The 26,875-nt window shown below is 41.3% G+C and overlaps 1 protein-coding gene across 7 annotated transcripts in view; it reads right to left on the reverse strand.

The window, feature by feature from the left end:
• The window catches only part of CADPS2 (calcium dependent secretion activator 2), a 1,645,358-nt gene that overhangs the window by 1,108,730 nt on the left and 509,753 nt on the right, over positions 1–26,875 (reverse strand). For all 7 annotated transcript variants that reach the window (XM_085654189.1, XM_085654188.1, XM_085654187.1 and 4 more), the window contains exon 6: positions 24,845–24,966. In XM_085654189.1, coding sequence (XP_085510315.1) covers positions 24,845–24,966 — 122 coding nt within the window. The remainder of the gene's footprint in view (positions 1–24,844; positions 24,967–26,875) is intronic.

The following is a 26,875-nucleotide window of genomic DNA, read 5'->3' on the forward strand; positions in this document are numbered from 1 at the left end:
CTGTCTTTTCCCTAACGTTGGGGCTCGTGGGTCCCTGTTTGGCCTACGGTACCTACCTCAGCCAACCAGGGATCCTGGGAATTCTAACATCTATGCATGTGTTTCACACTTTGTCAAAAACACCCAGTATTCACAGTGTGTCCTTGGAAATTGCACTCATAGAATCAGACAGGAACTACCTGTGCAATCATCAAGGATGTCCTTTACCCACCACTCTGCAAGCAAACACTCCCCCAGGCACACTACTAGTTGGGAGATAAAGTCCCCTTGGCTATTGAGGGTCATTGAGGGCCAACTACCTCTCCTGTTACCTCCAGCGAGTCCCACGCAGTGATTTTGCTAAGAGGTCTTTGGAGGCCATGCCCCCTGTCTGCACCACTCTGCAAATGCATCTCCTGGCACACTACTGGTTGGGAAATTAAGTTCTCTTGGATGCTAAGGGACCTTGGGGACCAAGTAACCCTCCCTGTACTTTCTATAAATCCTACACAGTGGGATTCATGAAAGCTGGTCAGAGGCCCCACCCCATTTCCCCACCACCCTGAAAACACCATTGCTACTTAAAAAAACATAGAAATTCACTGAAAAAAATCAAAGGTTACAGGGATGTAATAGTTAGGAATTAGCATTTAATAGACCTTAGAAATTCACTGAAAAAACAAAGGTTACAGGGACGTTATACAGAAAGTAGTAAACATAAAAGTATTGACAGTGTCTTTGTTTTTGCATGAGCACTGGATGATGCACAGCATCAATATTAAAACAACACAAATCCCCACCACAGTCAGGATAATGCCAGTGAGACTCTAATGTCTTCAGCCCCCACAGGTTGAAATTCACCCCCACCGACATCCAGACACCATTTGGACTTAGGTTGAGGCCACTTTGTCTTGTGGAATTTCTTCACACACTATGTAAGATTTTTTATCTGCTTGTGTTAGGGAAGTGTTGGGAAAGTGAGTGCAGCATTCAGTCCCTACAATTGTGCTGATACTCCTTTTGGCTGCTAGTAGGTAATCCTTCTGCTTTGGGTCTTTTTTTGGGGGGGCATGAGCATCTAGCTGTACAGTTAACCTCATTTCTATTGCGGTGGAATTTGCATTTCTTCTTATTCCTTTTAAAGCCACAGTCTTACCATACATGATAATTAGAGCGCAAAACAACCTAGAGGTAATTGATACAATCCTCCTACCCCTTTTTAAAGGAAGGTGGCACTCAAAGAAAGGTGATTCAAAAGGAAAGTTCTCTATAGTTGTATCTCATTTACTGTGTCCCAAAAAGATACTGGAAACATTGGCTCCACAGGGCTCTCAAATAAATTCTATCTCAGTCATTGCGAGATGAGTTATGTCTGCATGTTACAAATAGGGGGATTGTTGAAATTTTGATGGCCTGGGAGGGGGAGATTACAGCGCATTCTGTCAGTCTATGCCTAAAGCAGTAGACAAGTGTCATTAAAATTGCTTGGTACTCCAATAAAAGGCATACTATATTCTACATTGATATACAAGTGTGTACACAAGTCTAATAACAGGAAGCGTTAAATGATTACCTGAATATTTACAGCAGCAACACATTAGAGTTACTCTTGTAGTCTGAGCATCAGTTTAGTACCTAGGGGAGTGTCAGAGTTCTGTCTGATAATAACTCTCAATTCTGCCTCAAGGATGTACCCCACCATCACCCAGATGCTCAGGGTGGCGATGAAGATAGCAGGCCAGACCCACAGAGGAATTTGTTATCTGGAAGGGGGAGAGTGCTTACTTTGGAAGAGGCAGTAAAGATGAGAGGCTGCCGGGCGCCATAATTTGGTGGGGCATTAGGGCAGGGCAGGAAGGATCTGACCCACCAGCAGGTTATGAGACTGCAGCAGACACAGTGTCAACAGATACCTCAGAACAGCCCCAGTCCTTGGAGTAGCAGTAGCACCATTGTCTCTAGGAGGACTAACTTGATTGTGGTGGGTGAGTGTATCCAAGTCACAAGGCCTCATCATTTAACAGCTTTGTTTTGGGCAACATTTGGTAAGGTCTTTGCCAGCAGGGCTGTAGAGAAAACTTCCTTCAGAATATGCAAAGATGCACCCAATCTCTGGACTGAAGGAATGGCAGGCCTCAGTCGGGCACTCACATAAGGTATCTTGCGCCTGAGAACAGAAACCACGGAGCCATTGTATAAGCTTTCTGCAATTTTGTAACAGAACATCATTAATTAAATGCAGATTTTGTTTTCTGGATGGCAAAGGAGGGTTTTAGGGAAGCATCATGGGTCAGTCCATGACCATTTCTTATGGGCTTAGCTTAGTCTTCCGGGAAGGGATCACTCTCAAAGACCATAAGGCTAATGATACAGCATTGGCTCATTTTAACTGTGTCTCCAAACATATCTTGGCTATCTTATTCTTCAATGTCCATTACTGCTTTCGATGAGTCTGGGTGATAAATTCCTAGATCCTTACAAACTGCCTGTAGTAATGTGGACATGAAATGTGTGCCTTGGTCACTGTTGATCTGGCTTGGTATTTTGAACCTAGAGATAAAGTCTCAGAGTAATTGTTTAGCAACAGTGGCATATATCATAGCATTCCTACCAAGGAAGCTGTTACATGGTATAACTTGGTGAGTTTGCAGAGTAGAAATTTCAGTGTGACCACACACCCAGTGCTGTCTCTTCACAGCCTCTTAGAGTCTTTTTTACATGGTTTGTTGAATCAGGATTTGTTTTTTTCGGCAGGGGAAGAGAGAATTCATATACATTAAAAAGCAACCAATGGATAAAATGAATATTTGGACATAGGTTCATACATTGTAAATTCAACAATTCATGCATCTTTGTACACCAATCATGATTGGAATTAATAATTCACATTAGAAGGGTATTCTCAAGTAATGAGATAGTTATTCAATTTCACATTTATAATGAGACTTTACTAGGCACCCTCTTATTTTTACTATTTGATATTCCACTTCATATGCCACATTTACTTCCCCCACTATACCTCATAGGAAGGTTCTTTTTCTGATTTCCATTACTTTTGCATCAGAAACCTTGTAATGGTTAATACATAAAAAGCCCAATTGTCTACAATATTCTCAATTAAGATTACATAGGATATCAGTTCAACTGGGTATAGTTGTATTGTTTCTATTCCAAGAGAAATGGCGGTGAAGAATTCTCTAAGCTTTGGACAGCTGACAAACGTGCATAAAATCAGCAGGCGTAGAAGAGCTTTGTGGACAGAACTGGATTTGCCAATACTATTTGGTAAATTTGCCTAGAATAATACAAAATTCAAATAAATTACGGTATACTCCAGCAGTTCCCAAACTGGGGTCTGGGGACCCCTGGGGGTCCCCGAAGCCTCCTGAGGGGGTCCCCGACTACTTTGAAAATCGAATATTATTAACAGATCAATAAAGTGTAGATATATTAGGAGGCTAAATGTACAATTGAACATTTTTAAACATACTGTAAATGTGAAGTAATTTGAAACTGGAGGCTAAAAATTAAATTAGTATCCTCAGATTGATTTGTGGGAGCAGTGCAAGTGCATCAAACTGAATATAGTATGGATGAGGAGCGGCCTCAAATGAATTTAGAAAAGCTCCAACCATTCTATTAAAATTACATTTTGATTTCTTCTTTATTTAGGTTTTCTAATGAAATAAAATGTGTTATTTGTGTATTTGTTTGATGAATGCTTTTTTATATTTTGGTGTATTGTTTTGTGGTTCAAATCATCGATATTGCTTAGGCCGGGGTCCCCGACTTCCAGTAATGACTCGAGGGGCCCCCGGATTCGAATAATGATTCAGTTGGGGTCCCCGGGTTCCAGTAATGATTAAATGGGGGTCCCCAGAAGTCAAAAGTTTGGGAACCACTGGTATACTCTATTCTTAATCTAGTTAAGGGTAATAATTCTACAACTGCAAACAAGAACGCTTGTAATTCTTGTGTAATTAGTTCTCACACCCAATTAGGCCACTTCTTGAGCCATATTAGTGTGTCATCAAGTTTTGGTTTAATTAGACCAGCATATCATTAAGAAACGTTAGATTTGTTTGCGCAAAATATAATACTTAAAACATCTTGTTGCATTAAAGGTAGTATAAGCCTAATTTTTCCATTAAAATATATGATATAATGTGTAGATATTTAAAAAGATCATGACACAGCAGATTAAATTTAGTTTGTAAGTCTAGAAATTATTTTTAAAGAGCAATTATCAAATAATTCAATCAATTTGTTAATTCCTGATTTGTGGCAGTTGCATGCATAATAGACTGCAAAGCATTCAGACAATTCTGGATTGTCAAACGGGGAGTGGTATGTACATGAAAATCTGTAGTGTATTAAAACAGCTTGATCACTTTCCAGAATTTGCTATGCAGCTGAGTCTGACTTTCCAAAAGACTCCTGGATAGCCAACTGTTTTTGCATAATATATATGGCTATGTTCACTAGTTGCAAAATCCGGTTTCTTGTGGCTGTATCTTCATAAAACAGACGTTTAATGTATTTTCCATGCTAACCCAATAATATAGACTCAAGTCTGGTAAAGCCCACCTTGTTCAGCTGATTGAGAGATTGATCTGAAAGATCTACAAATCATGTAACTTTGGTAAATAAATGTAGAAATTACATAATCCAGTTGTTTGAAGTGGCCATTTGGAGTTTAAAGTGACAAAGCACACAAGATATCCTGATCAGAAAAATGTGACCTACCAAGGAGATTAGCAAAATGGTCCACTTTGCTAACAAAGTTTTAATCTGTTTGAAAAGATACACAATAGCATTTGAAAAATAGACCCAGTTTCGGCGAAATCGTAATCCCAAATATCTGTGTAACACTGAATTCTGTTTTGGTAGCCCTACTAGCTAGAACAATTTGTACCGTACTGTAGTTAAATTTGTATCCTGATAATTTACCCAAATTATTTGCCATATGATGTTCAGACTAGGAGTAATTGAGTGTGTGAGGATGTGTATGTCATCTGCATATATTGCCAATGTAGAAGCGATTATCTTATACATGGCTCCATATTAAGAGCATATAGAATAGGTGATAACTGGCACCCTTGCTTGCTGCCTCTAGAAAGAGCTATTGAGGAGGAGATATTGGGGTTAATTTGGGTTCAAGCTCTTGGTGATTGATACACTAATAGTATCAATTTAATAAACCTTTGATAAATATTGATTTCTAGCAATATTTCCGATACAAACTCAGAGGATACCCAATCCAAATCCTTCTCTGTGTCTAAAAGTCAGATACTCAGGGGGGTCCTTGTTGTGTCTCAGTCCTGTCAATTAATGCAGTAACAAGATCTGTATGTGTGCTAGGGTCTTTGCCTGATACAATGCCATGTTCGAATTCCGAAATAAGTGGTAAAATGAAGCTATTTATTCTAGTAGCCAGTACTTTAGTATACATTTCATAGTCTGTATTGTGACTTCATGCCATGAGGAAGGGAGATGATTAGTTGCTTGTGTTTGAGAACTTTGAAAAATAGGGGGGGCGATGCAATTGATAATATTTTCTATATTGCTGCAGGAATGTAGTCATGCACTGTGGTTTTACCAGATGGCATATTGAATATTGCAATTTTGACCTCTTTTATAGTGAATTCTACCTTTAAGATGGCTGACACTTTTGTCAATTTTTGGCAAGTTTCTCTCAAAGGTTTATGAATATTGAAAAGGTCTTTCTTCTGATTATCGAAATAGAATATTGTCGTTTAAATACAGACAAGAGTTATTGGGAGTGATGTGTAACATGACGGGTCGCTGGTAGACTCACGTCAAGTTGCAATTAATTTTTGTAATGTGATTCATGTATTTCTGTTTAGATTAACTTGGTAGTATTACATTTGTCAATTTGAGACCTGGAAGATGTTTTATTGATGTTTGAGTGACTTTTATGGTTTTTCTTTTATAAAACCGAATAAAGTTTGTTGATGATGACCAGTTTCCTCTTTTTCTGCTATTATGCATATTTTAATTTGAGACTGAATAGCTTTTTTATTTGATGTGGTAGTTTCCATTGCCAAAATGTGTCCCCGTAAGCCAGTTATTTGTTTATAAATATTGCCACGGTTAGGTGATTTCTATCTAAATTTCGCCTTGATATTCGGATTTCCTACTCTAACAGGCAAAGGATTATGAGGTTCCTCTAACATGTTTTCATTGTGGGCCACTTAACAGTGGGCGAGATACAACTGAAGTTAATTTTTAATGAATTCTAAAACTGTTGATTTAAGATATTTGATATATCCTTTATAATCAATCAAATGCCTTGGAAAAGAAGGACAATACTGGACGGTGGGAGTATCTTTATTAAGCTTAACACTGACAAAACGAAGTGCTGATTTATGGGAATAAGAGCTCACCTTGGGACTGCATCTGGTGGCCTGCCGATCCTGGACCCACGCCTACCTCCAACCTACCAAGCCAGGGACCTAGACCTCATCCTGGACACCAACCTCAACATGAAGTCCAAGGTCAATGCTGTCCCCTCCTCATGCTTTCAGTTCCTCCACATGTTACATAAAATCTTCAAGTGGCTCCCACTTGACACCAGACGTGCCATCGCGCTGGCCCTGATAACAAGTAGATTGGACTACGGCAACATACTACACTGGCATCCCAACACATCTCCTTCACATACTTCAAATCATCTAAAACACTGCAGCCAGACTCGTCCTTGACCTCCCATGCCAAACCCACACCACAACACTCCTCAGAGAGCTTCACTTGCTCCCCATTTAGAAGTGCTGCCAGTTCAAACTTCTCACACATGCATTCAAATCACTACACAACACGAACTCGCATACCTCAATCATCAGCTTCACTTCCACCAACCTACTAGACAACTTCACTCACCATCACTCTCATTCACACACACAGTCTGCATCCACAGAAGCGGAATGGGAGGTCGATCATTCTCCCATCAACCTGAGAAATCCTGGAACTACTTCCCCCAAAACATCAGGACCTCCTTACTTCTTGAATTTTTCAAGTAAATGAAGACCTGGCTATTCAATTAGTCTTCTTGTGGGACCATTGAGACTACTTGCATTCAGACCCAGCCACACGCCTACACTCACATACTCAGCTCCTGCATACCCTCAGGGAGACAAGCTGCTTTCTACAAATCCACCTTACATGACATTACAATTAAGTAAAGCTACAGAGTGGTATGAGTAAATCAGCTGATATATCTTAGTTGTGCAATTTTGGCATAAATCAAAATGAGAATATTGTTTTTGAGGTTCAGAGAAGAAAATATAAAATCTTTTTCAAAGATTTTCATATCTTCATGATATGAATAATTATAGTACATCCAAGTTAAAACGCTAGTCCTCCTGTTTTTATATATGTCAGATGTAAGCAGTGTTAATGGTATCCATTAGTGGGTCTAGTATAAAATTTAAATTCCCTGTTATAATAATAGGTACATGATAGCTACTTAGTTCTAGCATAAGACCTGAGAAGAATTTGGGACACTTAATTGGCATAAATGAAGAAACTAGAACAAATTGTTTTTCAATTAATCTATTTTATAGTACTACTAGTAATGATAATAGTGTACTATTTCTGCTAAAATCCATCTGCCTACCTATCAATTTTGAAGGTTTTAATTTTCAATGAGTTATTGAGCTATTGAGTATTGGCGAGGTGACCTCTCTCTTCTGGTAAGTTAAAATGAGCTAACAAAATGTAACTTTTAGGTACTGAATAGCTTTTGCTACAATTATTCAACCTGTTAATTGTTGCCCCTGATTTTGAAAGATGAGTCTCTTGTAAGTTAATAATAACCTGTCCTAAACATCAAGCTTCAGTCAAAATTCTAGCTTTTCGTTTTCCACTTCCTGATACAATTAATGCTCTAAGTCAGAATTCAAACCGTTTTTTAAATTTTTTGCAAGTTCTGTTGACATTCAACTGATGCTCCCCTCAGTCAATTACCTTGTTAATAGCTGATGCTTATATCCGCTTCACTACCCCAAACTTCACTCCCACTTTTCCTCACCCGCCCAGCCATTTCTGGCATTTCGGCCTAACAAGGGTCCCTGCATTTGGATAGATACATCAGGACAATATGTTGGGGCTTCCCCTTTGGTCTCCCTGTGTTAGCATCATCATGCGAGCTTTGAGCTTGCAATATCAGTAAAGCTTGAAGTTAAAAAAAGAAATGAATCATAATTATTTTTTTTATAGAATCACACATCCTGAGCCAGGCTGCTTGTAACATCTGGTGAGCATCTTTCTGCTAAAGATCCAAGACAATCTTAGAGGAGCCTTGCCAGTTTATTCTTAGGGAGCCCTCGATACTGGGATAGAGAGGGCTTTATTGCTGGGATCAGGGCCATCATTTCCCACTGGCTAGATGCTGTCTCCCCAGCAAAGTGTTGATCAACAGAAAGAGTACTGCATTATGAATCTTTGATGTTCTTTGGAAATGGTATCATCTCTTTTACAGTCTTGAAAAAAATGATAATTGTGCATGGATTACTGCCTGGTCCAGAAGCTTCAGGGGTACTTTGTGCACTCCAGCGACTTGAAAAGTCTGGATCTACAGAATCCACTTTATTGCCTAGAACATAGTGTGAGAAGATGTTTACCACTAAGGGTATTTTACAGCACTGGGGCCTTTGGGTATTCCCACTATCTTACGACTGAATCTCTAGATACTCACATTTGCTAGTGATAGTTCTTATTTGGTGATTTAGCTTTTTTTAATTCTCTTCGTGTTTTCTAGCAGCATTCTCAATTAAAACTGTTATTTTCAACATCCTTGCTGGCTTCAATACATTAACAGGAAATACGTTTTGGGGCTGAGCTCTAGGATTGTGCCAACTTTTCCACATTGATTTTGATTGAGCGAATCTCTTTCAACATTGTCCAGAAAGTATATTTTGTAGACTGAGTAGACCCATCTTATAAATCTTCTGTAAATTAGCTCTTAAGTGAGGACATACAATCGCTGCGTTAACCTAGGGTCTTTGCAGTTTCAGAGGAAAGACCCTCCTATACTCGCTTTGTACGAGGCAACACCTGGGACAATGTGAGCTTTTCCTCACCGTGGGGTCTGACTGCAGAATATGAGATGTGTACTCCGCTTGTCTCTGGCTTCTTTAACCGTGGTAAATTTAATTAACACATTTTTCACTTGTATTTTAGCTTTAGCCAAAAAAAACTTGTTATCTCTTTATTTTAGGTCTCCTATGCTCCACGTCTCTCCTATGCTCCACGTCCTCAGTTGCCAAATCAGCCAAGAGGTTTGTATTCTGTGTAACAGGAGGTTTCTACGTGACAACCATATTGTACAGGTATCTATTTCATATCCTAAACTATGATGGAGCTAGATGATAGATTCTAGTTGATGACTTTTGTCTTTTCTTTCACAATTAGTCTCTTTAGCCTTACCTTGAATCTCAGGTTGGGGCCTGGAAACCTGAATCAAAGCACCAGAGTCTATAGATTTTCTGTAAATAGAGGTAATATAATTGATACAGGTTGCAGAGTCTTACTCAGATAGACTTGCTATGAAGAGGAGATTTATATGGTGTAAAAAGCTTGGTCCTCTGGAACTTATTCCATTCCAGCTAGTTCTGTTATTTCTGCAGCCTCTCCAAAGTTGTGTTTAAAACTGTGTTTTTTGTTTTGCATTTTTTACTAGAAAACCAAGTCACTTACTTTCTGTAGTTTGATTAATTGGTCAGCCTGCTCTATAATAGCAAGTACATCATTCTGATTGGCTATGGTCACAGATTGGGTTTCAGGCAGTTCTGAACAAGAGGGCAAAAGTAAAAGGGGGGTAAACAATCTTTGGGTTGGAAATATCTTTGGTGCCATTTGATGTGCCTGTGTGAGATTAGGCGGACCCTTAGCATATTTATCTTACTTTTATCATATAGAGTGTTATGCAAATTTATTAAGAGGGGTCAGGGGAATGAGGGGAAAATGAGCAAAACAGTCTTCATTTGCCAATAACTTTGAAGCTGGTAAATGAAGATGCATGATATTTGACAGACTGTTAGCAAGTGAAGCCGAGAGTATAAATCTCAGGTTCCAACACAATCTGAAAAGGAGGGCAACGGTAAAGGGACGTGTGCAGTGGGAGGCTGCCCAGGACCCTGAGTAGTGCATGTGGGGTCGAAAGCTGTGCAAAGAGATGTTTGGCCACAGGGCTTGGTCTCTGGCCAGGGCATGCTCCCAACCCACTGTGGATGGCCATCCTCTAATCTGCATGGCTAAAGGTTATGGGCAAGGCCCTTCACCTTGCACAGCAAGGGTTTGCTGGAGGACCAAACTCGGCCTTTGGCCTGCCCTTTTAAGTTTTACAGTTTGTGAATGACGTTTTGGGGTCGCAAAATCACTTGCACCACACACCCGAAATGCATGACGGAAGCAAAAAGCTTTTATTTTGCTTAATTTAGGTCTGATGACAGTCACAAATCCGGATTCAAAGACTGTCTGTGGGGTAATGGAGCAGATATCTTACATTTGAGCCCTGTCAAGCCCACTGCGATATTTATGTAATGCTAATTTCTTTAAAACTACAGGACAGATTTACACCAAAACAAGCAAAGGCAATTGAGGACCCTTGCCAAGGGGTTGCGGGCCTGTGCTGTACCTAAACCACCTCTTACTGCGTTCCCTCTTGTAGGGGTTGTGGGCCTGTGCTGTTGCTTTCCCTCTTGTAGGGGTTGTGGGCCTGTGCTGTTGCTTTCCCTCTTGTAGGGGTTGTGGGCCTGTGCTGTGCCTAAACCACCTCTTACTGCTGCTTTCCCTCTTGTCTTAAGTTATTTTAATCAGCTAGTAGAAGACATATATTGAGTCTCACTTTCGGATGAAGAGTTTCTAGGGACACTCAGCTTTCCGTTTTTCATTAGAGTTCCCTGGGGCTCTTATCATTACCTACCCCGGTAACCAGGCCTCACAGACGTGGACAGTGTGATTTGCTTTTGTTTTGCTGCAAAGGATTTATTGTAATTCCTGAATTGCAAATTTGCCACTACGTGTTATAGAAGCGAGGTGGCCAACTACAGGTAAGATGCTCTCTGCTTTATATATAGCCAACATTCTGCACAAATATTTGAAAGAAATAAATTAGATTTCTTATTTGTATGCTGCTGCGAGAAGATCTAGCCATGAAAACATACAACAAATCAATGTAATGTGATGGGAGAGAGTTACCAGCAGGGGGGAAAGGGATGGATTTGCTGAGAGATAAGACAGGTCTTTAACAAGAACAATCTCTCGTTTGACAAAATACCCTTGCATTTCTTTTATTTACACGCCTTTTGTATAGCATTCACTTAACCCTTGCAGTTCTAAACGCTGTACAAAGGATATGAATGTAAAAGGCACATAGCTAGTATGGATACAGACATGATCTGTATATCATACAGGTTCACAAGATGATCATTTATATAAAGTTTATTTATAAAATAAGATTACATAGGTATAAATGTAATACGCAAAATAGTTTTTTCTCACAATAAGTATATAGTTGAGCATTAGAACATTAGTAAAATAGCAGCATGATTAGAGGACATGTCTCAGGATTTCCCAGAGACGGTGCTAGAACATAAAGCGAAGACATTATCTAGAGAAACGCGAACATCATTACAGTAGTGATTTTTGGGAGTCATGTAGAATATAGGATTTATATCGTAATCAAAGGGGAGGGAAAGAGAAGCTATGGTCCATCCGGCTTCCAATGGTTAGTTATAAATCGGGGGGGGGGGAGAGAATGGACCACTTGTCCTGTGTTACCAGGGTCTTTTCGGTAGTGTCCATCATAAAAAGACCCTCATACATCTACACAGGCCGATGGCGGTATATTTTAATTCTCCGCCTTTTGTGTACTGTTTCAGCATCATCATTGGGTCATTTTCTTTGTAAAATGCTGACCTCCGCCTGGAGGACGACCCGCTGGTACTAACAGTAGTGGTCAGAAATAGATGTGAATAATGTGCTCGTGATATTGTGAAAAAATTGGTTAAAATCCCTATGTCACTTTTAACCTCAATGATTTATTAGGGAGGCAGTGAATGGGAAATTAAAAAAGAGGTGTCGTGCGTTTAGAATGAGTTACTTATCATACGCACTTGTTATGGGTCAACATGTTTCAGCCCTCTGTGTATTCTCGGGGCTTTCGTCAGGACCGATCTTAAGTGTGCGCAGCCTTTTCGGTTCTGCACGGAGTGGTGTACTCACCGCTCTGGATTCAAAAGATTCAGACGCAAGGTGGGGGGGGGGCTCAAATTTCTTTACACCACTGTCGCAAGATGGGTCATTTATAATCACATTGAGTGAGCAAAAGGCTCAGGCGCCCAGGTGGCTTCTTATGGATTTTGGGGGCACCATTGGAGAAATATTTTTGGGGGCAATGTTTGGAATAACTTAAATTTATTTTTCTTTTTTTGTTAATTCACGCCCTTCAATGTCTAATAACATTGAATTATATGTTAAATATTAAGATACAATAATACACAGAAGTGAGCTAAAGAGAAAAAATAACGTTCCCATGGGGTCCCTTGGAGGACGGGGGGCCAGGGCAATCGCCCAATTTACCCATGCCTTAAAAAGACTCTGAGCCCAAGAGGTTTAACACCATGGCTCTGCCATGAGTGTTATCATTACAGAAATGGTTCCTGGAAAACGATGATGGTGTATTGAAAGCTCCTGAGAAACAACTGTTACGCGGTTAACTTCCTTAGTTCATGAAATATGGGCTGCTAAGCATGCTCAGAATGTGTTAACTGGCACTGTATCAATCCTTAACACACTAAAAATAAACTGTAAGAAAAAAAGTCGCTGCAAACATTTCAGCCAGAAAACACAATGTGCTGCATTGGAGGGATACCTATGTAGGCGACAACTGTATTTGTTTCATCTAAACATATCCCTCTTTTAAAACCACAGACTTCTATGCATTTTTAGAGTTTGAACTCTCTAGAAAGTGCTTTTATTTCGCCTTTGCCAAAATTAGTTTTGAAAAACTTATCCTGGGACCAGTGGCAGATTGATTACTAAGACAACATAGGCAAGCATGACACAGGCTGTTCCAAAATGAGAGCGATTCTCTACAAGCGGGATGTACGACCTCTAGCGACAGACTACGGATCATTCATTTTAAGTATTTGCATTGAATATTACACACCAGCTCAAATGCAGTGTTACAAATTGCGCCCGGATGATAAATGCATGCGTTGTGGGGCGGAGGGTGCTGATTTTTAGGTCTCGCCTGACCCAGCGCATGCGCTGGACTGGCGAGACTTATTGAGAGGGCTCCAAAAAGTGCTACAAGGCCAGCCTAGAGCAACGGTGCATGTGCGCGGGTGCGCGCACCGCGCTTTACCGCGATTACTTTCGCTTTCGATGTTTGATCGTGATCGCGATCACTTTCACTTTCGCGGCCGCTTTGCATAGCCAATAGGTCTCGCTTTTGGGACCTTATAAGTATTTAGTTATGCAACTGTTGCATGGCTAAATACTTATAAGGTTCCAAAGGCGAGACGTATTGGCTATGCCAATGCTTGTTTACACTTGCCATGGTCTGGAGACTCTGTCCACCAGTACTGGGAGGAGGTGCTGAAGCCCTAACATTGATGGTAGGGGAGCCCCTTGCACTTACTCCGCTGATAGCCTTACTGGGATAAACTATCGAGATTGCGGTGGGGTACAGACGATATGTAGCACTCAGTCTTCAAGCGTAGGATAACATGCAGGTGGGGGAAAAGCAGTGCTCCTAAAGTCAAGGAATGGCTTACTGACGTAATATATTATGAGGATCAATAATCCATATTTTTGGACCTATTACCAGTCAGTTCCTGGCGGAGGGACATATATGACCCCTACGAACATATTTACTCACATATCCCATCGAAGTAGCTGGCAGTGGGGACCTCCTAGGTACGTGAGAGGGATCTCCTCTATTGAAGTAACTGGTAATGATTGCTGCACAGATGACTGGGCCATGCAGATGGGGAGTCTGTTGGGCTTAGAGGGCAATACTATAATGAGTCTATGGGTTTCAGGCCCACAGGAGGTGGCTACTAGCTATCAATGGCACTGTACAAGGTCACACCTTATCCTCCTTTCATGAAGACTTGGGACTGCTCAGAATTATTATTGCATTACCAACGGGTCGATTGTGATTGTGCATAACTGTGTTTATTTCACCTTATGTGCTTGACATGGTGATGTTGCACCGTACTTAACAGCGTGAACGTTGCACTATTGTCATAGTATTTGCCATTATTGTTGAAAAGACCAATAAAGAAATAAAAACAAAATGAGTGATAATGCAGAGACCGCATGATGGCTGGATAAAGGGTGCCCAAAGAATAAGGGCCTGATTATGCGCAGCCACGGTGGCGGTGCGGGCATCGCCGCACCAGCAGTTTTACTGTCCAATTACGAGTTTGGGAGTCAGACCTCCTAAGGACTGCTGCAACTGCCAGGGATCCGTGATCCCTCAGTGGTGTGTGGCTGCAAAATGCTGGCGGTGTCGCTGCAGCACCACCAAGCATATTACGAGATTCCTTACATCCACCCTTTTCATGGCGGTGAGCCTGCCATGAAAAAGGTGGTGGTGAGGAAACAAAGGGGGCCCTGCAGGGTCCCATGTTGCCCAAAGGCGTGGGGATGCATGCAAGGGGGGCACATGGTGTGTCTCCCTGTGTGCATTCAACCCCTGTTCCTGCACGGCATGGACTTCACAGTCCATGCTGTACAGGAACAGGATTTGGTGCTCCTATTGCAGTGCCTTTCTAATAGGCACCACCATAGGACCGCCCGCCAGACCAGGAGAAAAATCCTAATCTGGAGGGTGGCCGGCGGTGGAGTTTTCTGGTCTTGGAGTGGGCACTGGCGTGTTGGCCCTCTCGAAGACTGCCAAACTCATAATCAGGCCCTTAATTCCTCTTACTCGCACCCCACAAGCAATCTACGGTCATGGAACAATGGTTGAATCAGTTTACTGCTCTTAACTGTAGACCACACCTCGTTGATTCGGCAACCTCTCTGGGTATTATGTTAGACAAAAGTTTGAACATGCAGAAGCGCATCAGTTACCTCAGCAAAGGAGCGAACTTCCAACTGAGCATCCTAAGCAAACTCAAACCTTATCTTCCTGTACATGACCTAAAGGTTGCAGTGCATGCATTAGTGATCTCAAAGCTGGACAATGGCAGCGCAATGCTTTGCGGCTTGCCCAGAGCTGCCCTCAATTTGGCTGCTACGCTCATAACTGGCACCAAAAAATACAACCATATTTCTCCTGACCTGCTGTCCCTGAATTGGCTTCCATATGAAGCTTGGATACAGTTAAAAATTGCATGCATGGCACACAAAGCCATCCACTTCAATACCCCGCTGTACTTCGCTCAGAAACTAGAGCTCTCATGTGGTTCGAGAGCCTCCAGAAGCGCCAGCACCCTATTGCTCAAACCACAAAAATTCAACAAAAGAAAAACCTACAATCAAGCCTTCTCAGGTATTGCTCCGAGGATTTGGAACTCCCTTCCCCACGAAGTCTGGGTAAACCCCTCCGCTGTCCTCTTCAAAACAGAAGTCAAAGGGCTCTTGATGAAGAAATGTCTGCCTCAGACTGGCTAATCCATTTGATATTGAGGCCATAATCATTGAATGCCAGACTTTACAAGACTGTGAATTTTTCGCTTGGTTGGTTCTTTTTTTTTTGCTTGTACCCTTCTTGATGTATAACTGTAAGGCGCTTTGATACCCTCGGTGGTCATGTTCGAGCTATATAAAATTTTCAAAATAAAAAATAAATTAAAATTCGTTTTGTATAGGTGAGGGTCTTTCTGAACCTATGAGAAAGTACACAGCATTGGGCAAGCTGACGCCAATTCTAAACAGGACAGGCAAAAGGGTTGTAAAGAGTACGGCCAATGCACACTTCTGGTGTAAGGGGGTATACTGTTACATCATGATTTACTGAATCACTTGCTTTTTTTTGTACAGTGAGGATATTATCCCATAGAATGTCAGAGGGCTTTCAGTGGGAAAAATGTGCATCACATTGATGATCTGAGGAATATGACGCATACTGTTAGATTCATATGAAGGTAACATTTAAAATCTAGTGCGCATCACATGGGAAACATAAGGATTAAAATAAATTGTCTTATATCTATATGATAGGAAGCACCTGACAACATGAAATGTAGTAGTTCCTAATTGTATATACATGTCAGTCGGTGTGAGGATGCAGGCAACATATTAGTCGAAGCAAAACGAAGACAGTGGCTTATTGCAGTGCGAACGTTCTAGCAGTGTAGAACTTGTTTATAGGCAGTGAGGAGAGTTTATGATGGAGAGAGAGAGGTAGGTAGGTTTTACCACTGAGATATTATGAAGCACAGGCAGTAAAAGTCAAAGGGAAATTAAAGTTGCCAGTTTACAACAGAATTACGAGAGAGAAATCTAGTAATCACTAGGGCATGAGCGACAGGTCAGTGTTTATGAGGTACATAGTCGGGTAAGAGTTAGATACTTCTTTGAATTGGACTCTTGAATGATGTGATGGAGGTGACGTTCCTTAACTTTCTGCATAAATTGTTCTAGTATTAGTGTGCTAAGCCTGAGAAAAAGTAGGATGGCTTTTGGTGCAGTAATGAAGCCTACGGTCTTCGTATAAGAATAGCTTCTTCTACAGAGAGTGTATTTTAAGTGCTTTAAAGATAAAAGATGCTGGTTAGAAACAACAGGGACAATTCTCTCAGGTTCAATACAAGCACTGAAAACAGGCCACCCTGCACACTAGGCAAGTTAATGGTGATTTACATATGTTGAGGAAAGAGGCTTAACAGGCTTATTTGCTGGAAATTTGTCCTTTCCACTGGGTTTCCAGTGATTTTTTCAACCCGATTTATGTTGGCAGTTAGACGTCTGTGCAATTGACCCATTCTAACCAGTGCTGAACGGTTTGTGCTCCCTCTTTAGACATTGTAAAAATGGTACATCCCTGAGTGACACAGTTCATTTACTTATAAGTCCCTAGTATATGGTACTACATATGCCCAGGGGCAGTAAATTATAGGCTACCAGTGGGTTTCAGCACTAATTGTGCTACTCACTGCAGTATCCCTGCAAACCAGGTCTCCAGGCTTGCCACTGCAATATGCTTGTCCTGTTTTATACCGCCATCTCGACCTCGCAAGATAAATCTTTTGCCAGGCCTAACCCTTCCATTTTAATACTCATAAATTGCCCCTCAAGTAAGCCTTCTAAGTTCAAAGGGCAAGGTACATGGTATTTAAAAGAAGGACATGCAGATTTAAGGTTTCACATGCCCTGGAATTGAAAAACCTCCTAAGTTGTTTTTTACTGTGGCAAGGCTGGCTCTCCCATAGGTTAACACTGATTTACATTATTACCTTTAATAAATACTGAATTCAGTTTGAGAGCAGCTAGAAAAATAGTTTTAAGTCTCAATCAATCACATACTTTATTTGTTTAAAATAACCATAAAAGCGGCTAGCAGAAATTACAATATTTACCATAAAACTATAAATAATCATAGCATAAGAAAGACAATTCATTAAAACTGACACAGAAATGAAATTCAGTGTATTGAATCATAAAATCGTCCATAAGACAGAAAATACAAATATGTCTCAATCTCCCTCATACGAATCTTCTCAATTTAAAAGATTGCTGTATGTAGTACGCAACAGCCCAGCACGCAAATACAGGCTCAAAGACTCATTTAACAGTAATTTAAAATAGGGCGTAATATACAAGTTGGACTTCAAATTATTATTTTGAAAACTATACTTTTAGAAAGTTGTCATTTTTCAGCATACACCAAAAGGCTTTCCTGTTAGTGTCTCACAGTCACGTGACCCCTGATGGCTCCCCTATAGAGAGATGTGTATTGCTCCCAGGTAGTGGACAAAGGGATATGGGTGTGGGGAATGTGGGACTCCTCCCTTGACTTGATGACCAGGAGGGCTGTACCCAGCCCCTTCCTGAGCTTTACTGGATGCCCACCTTGTCACTGGCAAATGAAGCCCACACATAGGCCTGCCTCTCCCTTGTCTCTCTAGTCAGATTGGCACCAAACTCTTTGGAAGTAGAGGAACTGACCTGAAATGGTTTAGGGTTTGAGAAAATGCCTGCCCTCCACCCACAGACTGGGGCTACACATAGTAGTGGACTTCACAGACCTCTATTCAGAACACCACTGGACCTGTCAGAAATCAGAAGGAGAACTGCCCTGCTGGCTGAAGAACCTGAAGGAAGACTGGACCCACTTGCCTTGACCCCAGAAGTGGCTCCAATGGTCAGTTGACAGACCACTTGTTTGAGCTATAGGAATACAGCAAGCTTCCATAGGCCTCTCTTCCTGCAACTGCCCAGCTGCCGATATCCAATTGGTCCTGCCCTAAACCCTGCTGCTGGCCTCTGCTGGAGTGAGTCTTAACACCCAAGTGGAGACCCCCAGGGCCTGGACCCTTGGCTGGTGTCAGAGTGTAATCCTCCTGGCTCAGAAACTGCAGAAAGTTGGACTTAGAAACTGTTTGCCAACTTTCTGCCTGAAGAACTGATGTAGACTAGGATCTCAGTTGAAGCCACAGCCATTGTATCGCCAATCAATCTCATATTGCTGGTTTGCCCTGATAAAGAAGATCCGCCTACCAGAAATGTTTGTAAGTTTGAACATATAGAGCTTCATCAGGGCAGACACCGAGCACCAACTGATCTATATCGAGGCTTTCCTGGGCACGGACTTCACCTGTTTGGAGCTTTCTCGCATTCGTCGAAGACCGCACTGAGACTCTGCTCTTCAACAACCCATCGTTGTTCAGCGTTGCTTCATATCAAGCTTGCAGCTTTGCCCGAAAACTCGTTGACAACCACTTTTTTCTGTAAATGTTTCTAAGTCACAAGGTAAACTTTCCACCAGGAGATTCTGGTCGCTATATCTGACTGGTGATCCATCTTGGTCCGCTTTAACTTTCGACTTTGACCCAGTCTTGAGTAACCAAATAACTGCAGATGTCGCATGTGGTTTTTAACACTATTTTTTATTGAAACTTTAAAAAATCATATCTCCTGTTTTACTTATTGGATTTATGTTGCTTTGGTGTCATTTTATTTATTAAAATACCCTCTAGTTTTCTAAAATGGTTTGGGTAGGTAGGAAAACAAGTTTGTTTATACAGTTGTACATAAAACTGTCAGGATCCGGAAGACCATGAGCAATCTAATTTGCACCCTATCGAAAGTAAAAGCTAAAAGGATGAGTTTTAGGACCGGAATCCTCTCCTGGAGAGAAGCATAGTCCAAGTGGAACTCCAATATTGCCGCCTTTCACTTAGCGGGCTAGTTGTTGTTCCAGGGAGTCCGTTTTGGAATCTTTGGTGAAGAGAGAGCTAGCTGAGCTTGGCGCACTTCACTGAGAATTGTTACTCACACGCACCTCTTAGTCAACCTCCGTACCTGTTAGTGAGCTAGCATGTGTCTGAACAACAGTTTTTACTTTGCGTCATTGAAACTAGTGAACTCTTTGTTTCCGTCGGATTTCCTCTCTTCGAGGTTCCCGTCTTTTGAGTTTGCGCGTAGAGCTTGTCTCCGCGCATACTCTTCTGAGGTGAATAGTGTCCCAAATTCCAGAGAAGTATTATCCAGTGGTCCGCTCAAGAAATATTAGCACTCGCTCCTTTGACTTCGCGTTGAGGTTCCTCCGCGTGTGTCTTAGGAGTCTGCCTAATTTAAATGCTTGACAATTTTACTGACTTTTCAGAAAAGTCAGAAAACTTCCTCCTTAGAAGTATCAGCTGTATCCCTGCCTACTTCGCAGTCCGTGAAGAGATTGCAGATGTCCAGACGAAGTCGTATGGAGATTCACAGATAAGTGTACCGAGTACTTGGTGATAAAACCGTGTAAAGTTAAGAAAAGAAGCATGCTTTAGTAAATACTGCTTACCTAAATACTTATCTGCTACAGTTCTCATTACTTTCTATCCCTGCTTGATACAAATGTGATTATTTCATTTAATTTTCATTTTACAATAATAAAGAAAATAATTCTAGAAAGAAAGGTACAGATAGAATACAGAAGAGAGGCTAACCCCAAGAATAGAAGGGGTAGGTAGAAACGACACATAAACATACAGTAGAAAAAGACTAAAGAAGAATCTAAGAAGTAGTAATATTGTGTATCGTGTTTCAGTTCTTCCCAAGATTACTTCTATAACGCTCGTCCTAAAAGATGAGGTGAAGGAAAAGAAGTGTCCTGGAAGAAACCTGGAATTCTTGGCAGTCTCTTCTTAGTTTGTTATTGTATGCATTCCCCTTTCCCCCGTGAGAATCCACTGGACACCTATATATCCTAGAGTGGGTGTCTGAGGGTTCCTCAAGGGAGTTGAGGAATAGGCGGCATCTGCTCCTGATCATTACAAGAGAAATCCCTCGTCCTTGACAAAAACATTCTAAAAACTCAATTGATGAATAAAATCATTAAAAGGGGCCCATCCTAACTACCCAACATCCCCTACACACTACAGTTCATCATTAAAACTCTGTTTAACAGACCATAAAAACCAAGCAATTCCAACTGTCACATTTAAGTAACATATTTCTAACAGCAGCTCCACAGTTTTCCTCCTATGGAGAATATCATATTTAAAGAACAGAGGTCTTAAAAACGCAATTTGATTTGCAAGATAAAAGACGCAGTCCAAAAGTTTATGCAGTAGGGAGTATTTAACTTTCAGGGGGTTGGGGCAAAGACCACTATTATCCTGAACCCTGGCCAATATGGGTGAGATGAATAGATTGGATTACATCCCACCCTAACCCTTAATATTTCATTTCGCAACCCTGGGTCTGGTAACTGTGATAAGGAAGGGAAAACAGTGTTCTGGCCCAGAGTAGTGATTGAGAAACTGATGGATGGTTTCTTGCTCAGGTAAAATAGATCATTTGATTCAGACATCAAAGCAACAGGTTCTTTCAATGCAGGCTTGCCTGGGAAGGGGGACCAGGATGTAATTGTATCACTATCTGAATGGAGGTTCTTAAGAGCAATTAATTTGGCTCTTAAGTCCTTTGCCCACATTCTTTCACTACATTGAATCTCTTCCCAACACAATTTGGAGACTTTAGACACCTCATCATCTTCCAGGAGTGTATTAAAGTATCTTAGGGCCCGAGTAAAGACCACCAGGTTTCAGGAGACCAGATTGCACTCTCGCCTTGTGGCTTGAACCATGATGCCTTGGGAAAGCGATAAAAGCCTTCTAAGCACTATCTCTTCTAATCTGTCCCATTCATATGTCGGATACAGGGAAAAAGCTCTCCTCCATACAGTCCAAGCGGAGGTGTCTTCCCTTCGTAAGCCCTTAGCAGTGGAATATGGGAAAGCCCCCCAAATGTACTATTACATCTTGATAAACAACTGGCCTTCAATAGGGCCTTCTGCTTGATACCATCCCAATGCGTACCCCAATTCAAGTTCCTCCTTAAGGTTAAACCCAAATATTTATATTGGTCGATTTGCTCTACCTCGCGTGTGTCTAAGTGCCAGCTGAATTTCTTTACCCTTTTCCCAAAAAACTAAATCTTGGTCTTTTCCAAATTAATGTAAAGCTGGTTCTGCTTACTATACGTTGCTAGACCATTTCATTTCCTATGCAGACCAATAGGGGTATAATCCAATAATACCAAATCATCTGCATAAAGCATACAGACAATGTGCTGTTTCCTGATTTTTGGGGAAAAGATTTACATTTGGAAATAAAGGTGAGGCGGTCGGCTAAAAATAGACTAAAAATCAGGGGTGCTAGGACACAAGAGGCCATTGTCAGTGGGGATTATTTGAGATAATTGACCCAACTTGTTTAAGTCCACCTGAGCCCAATTGCCAGAGTGCAAGGATTGGAGTACACTAAGGATGTTTAATGGGAGCTCCCAGGCAGCAAGTTTCATCCCTACCTACAGAATCGAAGGCTGTCCTGAAGTCTACAAAATAACAGCACAGCCTTTGATTTTTCTCCTGGGCCTTCCGAATAATGGCCTATAATGCAAAACAATGATCTATTGTGGAATGATCCTCCCTGCTCTCTTGGAATTATCTTGGTTTTAATAGTCCAGTCTGCAAGTTTGGATAAGATAATCTTAGAAAAGATCAAAATGAAATATCAAGAAGGCTGATAAGCCTATAATGTATGTGGTCTGCACCATTCCTTTAAAAAAAATATGTTTCACTATAGACCCTTTCCAGGAAAAGGGATAAAGGCCGGACATGGCAATCCAACTACACAAGGAAGAATAAACCGTGGCCCACCAAACACTGTTCGTCTTAATTATTACTGCTGGAATGTTATGGGGCCAGCGACTCAGGAGAGCATTACTCTCACGATTACAGCTTTTACTTCCTTTAATGAAAACCAATTAACGTGGAGTTGTTGTCCGAGAATTCTATGGGATCTATCTGAGCCAGAGGGTCCGCTATATAGGTCTGTCAAATAAGCAGCCCACTGAGCTTCTGGGATCATACAAACAAGAGTACCCCTATTTTGACCACTAAACTCATTGCCCTTTGCACAGAAAGGTTGATGATCCTCGAGGAAGATACTTTCCTGCATCTCATCCCACTTACTGTGGTAGAAGGTAGCTTTTTTTGTCTGCACAAGAGATTTATATTGATGTTTAATCTTAACTAGCTCCTTGGAGGCTAAGGAGCCTGGATGACGCCTAGCGCTCCTGGCTCTCCGTCTCACCAAATGCTTCAACTTTTGGCAGTCAGAGGCGAACCAGCCACCCACCCCTTTGGGATGAGGGTCTGCTCACACACACTTCACACATATGTTTACTGTGATACAACCCAAGACTTTTTGTACAATTTTTTATTGTACCACACAATGATATCATCAACATAAGTAGGGGGGAATATCAATCCTCTCCTCTAACTGAATGGTGGGTAACTGTTGGAGATGAAAAGGATCCAAGCGTCTTGAGAGTCTACGCAGATAGGACATTTCTAGAGGCAGAACCCTCTCAGGGGACACTGGCTCAGACAGGTCAAGGACTGCTGTAATTGCCTAGTGATCACTAACCTCATATTTTGCCACCTCAAAATTCCTAAAAAGGTTGAATTGCCAAAAAGAAGTAAGTATATAATCAATAGGGCCTAAAGACTGGCCCTTCCGGAAAGTTGCTGCTGCTGGCGAATCATTTTTATATCCTCCGTTTAAATAAATCAGACCATGATCTGCCAGCCATTGACTCAACACTGTGGCCCCCTTTTCAATGACACCAGAAGGAAACTGCGCTGGGGAAATGTTATAAGAATCCAAAACTTCCTTCAGCTGCAGGTCCAGCTGTACAGGGAAGGGACGAAGGCGAGGGACTTTAACAAGGGAAGGGGACTTTAATAGCCGGTATAGCCCTGCTACGAAGGGCTATAAGGCTATTAGGACATTCTGCCACTAGAGGGCAGAATGTTCTAACAAATAAAACAAAGGCCTCTCGAAGCTCAAGGGGATTTAAATCCCCCCGAGCTCCGAGAGGCCTTTGTAAAACATTGGAATGTTGCTCTGCGGGCCTTAGATCTCTAGGTGGCTGGCTATTTTGCCATGTACACTCAGGCCTTACGTGCGGATTATAAGGTATAAACCGCTCCCATTGGGTAGCAGATAATCCACGGTGCATATTTAAGATAGCGGGAGGAATAGGGCTCATCTGGGGGGCTGATAGGGGGGGCTCGTTTTCGTGGAGCATAAGGCTTGTAATTTAGTGACTTTAGTGGTTCACTCACACAAGAATTGTGTTTACTATTTGGGGTGGGTTCTCAGACCCTAAACTAGTACTTCCATCCCTACAGTATTTTACTAGTTGTAAGGCTCTGGGTGTAGGGCAATAATGCAGTACATTAATCATCTATAAGGAGCCAGGAATGTTTAACTTATATTGTATGTATGAAGATCGCAGATAAGAGAACGTGCTCAGTGGAGCAATGCTAGCACAGAGGCATGCCCATCCTTTATTCACTGGTGGGTGCTGCTACTCTTGCACTCTCAATGGCCTCCATACCTTCCTGCAGAGGAAGACGCTATATAATTGTGTGGGGGGGGGGGAACACCCATTATTACAACATGCATAATTGCAATGGGGCTATGTTTGCAACACATAGAGTCCTCGATTTAAATAGCAAAACAAAAGTGCATATCTTCAAGGGTTGGACAGCCAGACATGCTCTCTTAAGATACACTCAGTTTACAACTGAATATCAACAATAGAAAAAACTATTGCATAGATACCTTTTGTTTTACCACAATTGTAGAAGTATATCAGTGATAGTTTATTTACTATGCCTGAGTTTTTTTATAGCATCAATTTATATGGGCTCCTCAGCTATCTGCCCAACCAATAATTAGTGATTGAGCCTTAGGTGACCAAGTAAAACACATGACGACTGCATGCTACTGAAATCCCTCCGCACAACATGCATGTAGCAAATCACATCGGCCAAGGTAATTCATTATACTAACGTCATCAATGAATCTGGCAACGGACAATTGATCACCGCATCAATTCCCTGCCCAAAACCCCTATTCCACACTCCAGAGACAAGTGCAAATTCATCATCTTCCTTCAATGCGACTCATTCAAATTCTTCAACACTCCATTAATAGAAATGCATACCCCTATGCCACACATAATAAGTAATGGATTAATGGTTGCCTGTAACTAGTCAACCCTCCCGTTCTATACTTACAATACAAACACATTGACAGCATGATTTGCTACTGATCGATTTAGATGATACGCAATCCAAAGAAACACAGGAAGTACTCACTGTGGTCTCGAGGCTTCCGCCTGGTCTGTCTGTAGCTTCTCTCCTCCTTCCACTTCCATTGTGCAGTATACAATTCGATTAGGAGCCACAGATTTCAAACCCTGTACTTCCATGACAACAATCTGTGATGGAAAAGAAAATTATTGGTTTAATGTTAGGGGCGTGTGGGTCAGCGATTTTACAACAAGAAGTGATCAACCCAACTAAGCAGGCTGGGGCAGCGGGCTGCTAATGAGAAGGATTAAGGACATTATTTTGACGTTTTTTGAAAAAGTGAGTGCATTCATGTTATTGCAAATAGATACATAAAGCTATAAGACACAACACAGATGTATCCATTATTTATATGGTTTTCTATTTCTGTATAAATTAAAGCGTACTATGGCACTATGGTGCCAGGAGTTGTGTTTAAAGTGTACTGTTGCTGTAGGCTGTGTGTGGCTGTAGCCTGATCTCAATGTGTAGCATGATCTGAATACACTGTTGAGGTGGCAAATGGTAAGCCAGTTGGTTGACTTTAAGTATTTTTGTGCGAATAATGGTACCAAGATTGGCGTTTAAGGTGCACTGTTGTATGACCATGAATATCTGCACAATATTCGGTTATCCTGTGGCAGAGAAGTATTAGGAGAGGGATGCAATCTTTAGGACAATAAATGCATGTATTACACACAGTTCTGCTCAAGACATTAGCAACCAGATAATACTTTAATTGACACTTGTTGCCCTCCTTTTGATTGTGCTGTATGCAAGTCAATGAAACCAGGGCCGGTCTGGGACACTAAAGCAACCCTGGCAAATGTTGTCATCAGTCCACGTGTTGTGCATAACAAGCGCAGTAAACAAACCTAACCACTACAAAGGAGGGGTTGGGTGTGGGGAGGGTTCTACCCCAAGAAAATGTGGGGGAAAATGGTGCATTCTACAGCACATTTGTCATGATATATTCAATTTTACTAGCTTTTAAAGCATAGTAAATTATGACCTTGCTGTGCACCAGGATACAACATTCTTTGTTGGGTCTCTTCATGGATTCCCTCAATATCAACCTCGAACAGTGTCTCTCCTCTCTCCATTGCCCCTCTCTCACATGTATTTTATTTGTTTTATAGCACCTCTCATAACAGTGTAGGGTGTTGGAGCACTTTACATCACACACACATACAGAGACAATGAATCATAAGTGTGTAAATCAGTGTATACAAAATGTTATGTAGGGTAAAGGAGACTACAAGGTGTAGGATTCACATATCATCCATACTGGTAAACATTTTTTAATAGTGCTTGGTCTGGAGAAGCACAAACTCAGAATTCGGAACACAATAACATAGTTAGGGTTGACTCTAATAATAAGAATTTATTTCTACCCAAACAAACCTTTTTAGTAACATCAGGATAATGAAAGACTGGGAAAAACTTAACTTTCTAACCTGTATCATGCAGTTTACATGCATCTTGCAAGCAGCTCTTTGATGGCAGTTCATAGCTCATTGTGCTAGATTACGATTGTAACTTATAAACTGCACAGTAATAAAAGAATCTGTGACAAAACAGTAACCCACTGAGCTATGTACTTAAAATATTATTCTTTGATATGCATGGTGCACTCTTTTTGCAGCAGGCTTAATAACCCTATGTGCTACCTTAGATGAGTCAAAACTGCACCTAGACAAAACTCACGTCTCTTCAGCAGGTACATTAATCACCAGAGTTATCTTGTCACTTTTATTTTTGCACGAAAACTGCTGAATATACATGCACTATGCAGTACTTTTAAAACTGCTGCACTGCTACAAAACCAGTCCTCCACCCTTCCAAGCTTCAAGGCAAACATCCGATGCCTAGTATGTCCAGTCCAGCTTGAATGAAACCAGACATGTGGGACCAATCTCAGGACGCCAAGCTTATCTGCAGCTCTTAACCACTCTCATCTCTGAAGCAGAACTGGTATCCTTCCAGGAAGGTTATGATTATGAAACGATTATGAAAAGTCATGAGTACGGTGCAGTGAAATGGGCCAGACAAGTTCCA

The sequence above is a fragment of the Triturus cristatus genome, chromosome 4_1 (assembly GCF_964204655.1).
Source record: "Triturus cristatus chromosome 4_1, aTriCri1.1, whole genome shotgun sequence".
NCBI lineage: Eukaryota > Metazoa > Chordata > Amphibia > Caudata > Salamandridae > Triturus > Triturus cristatus.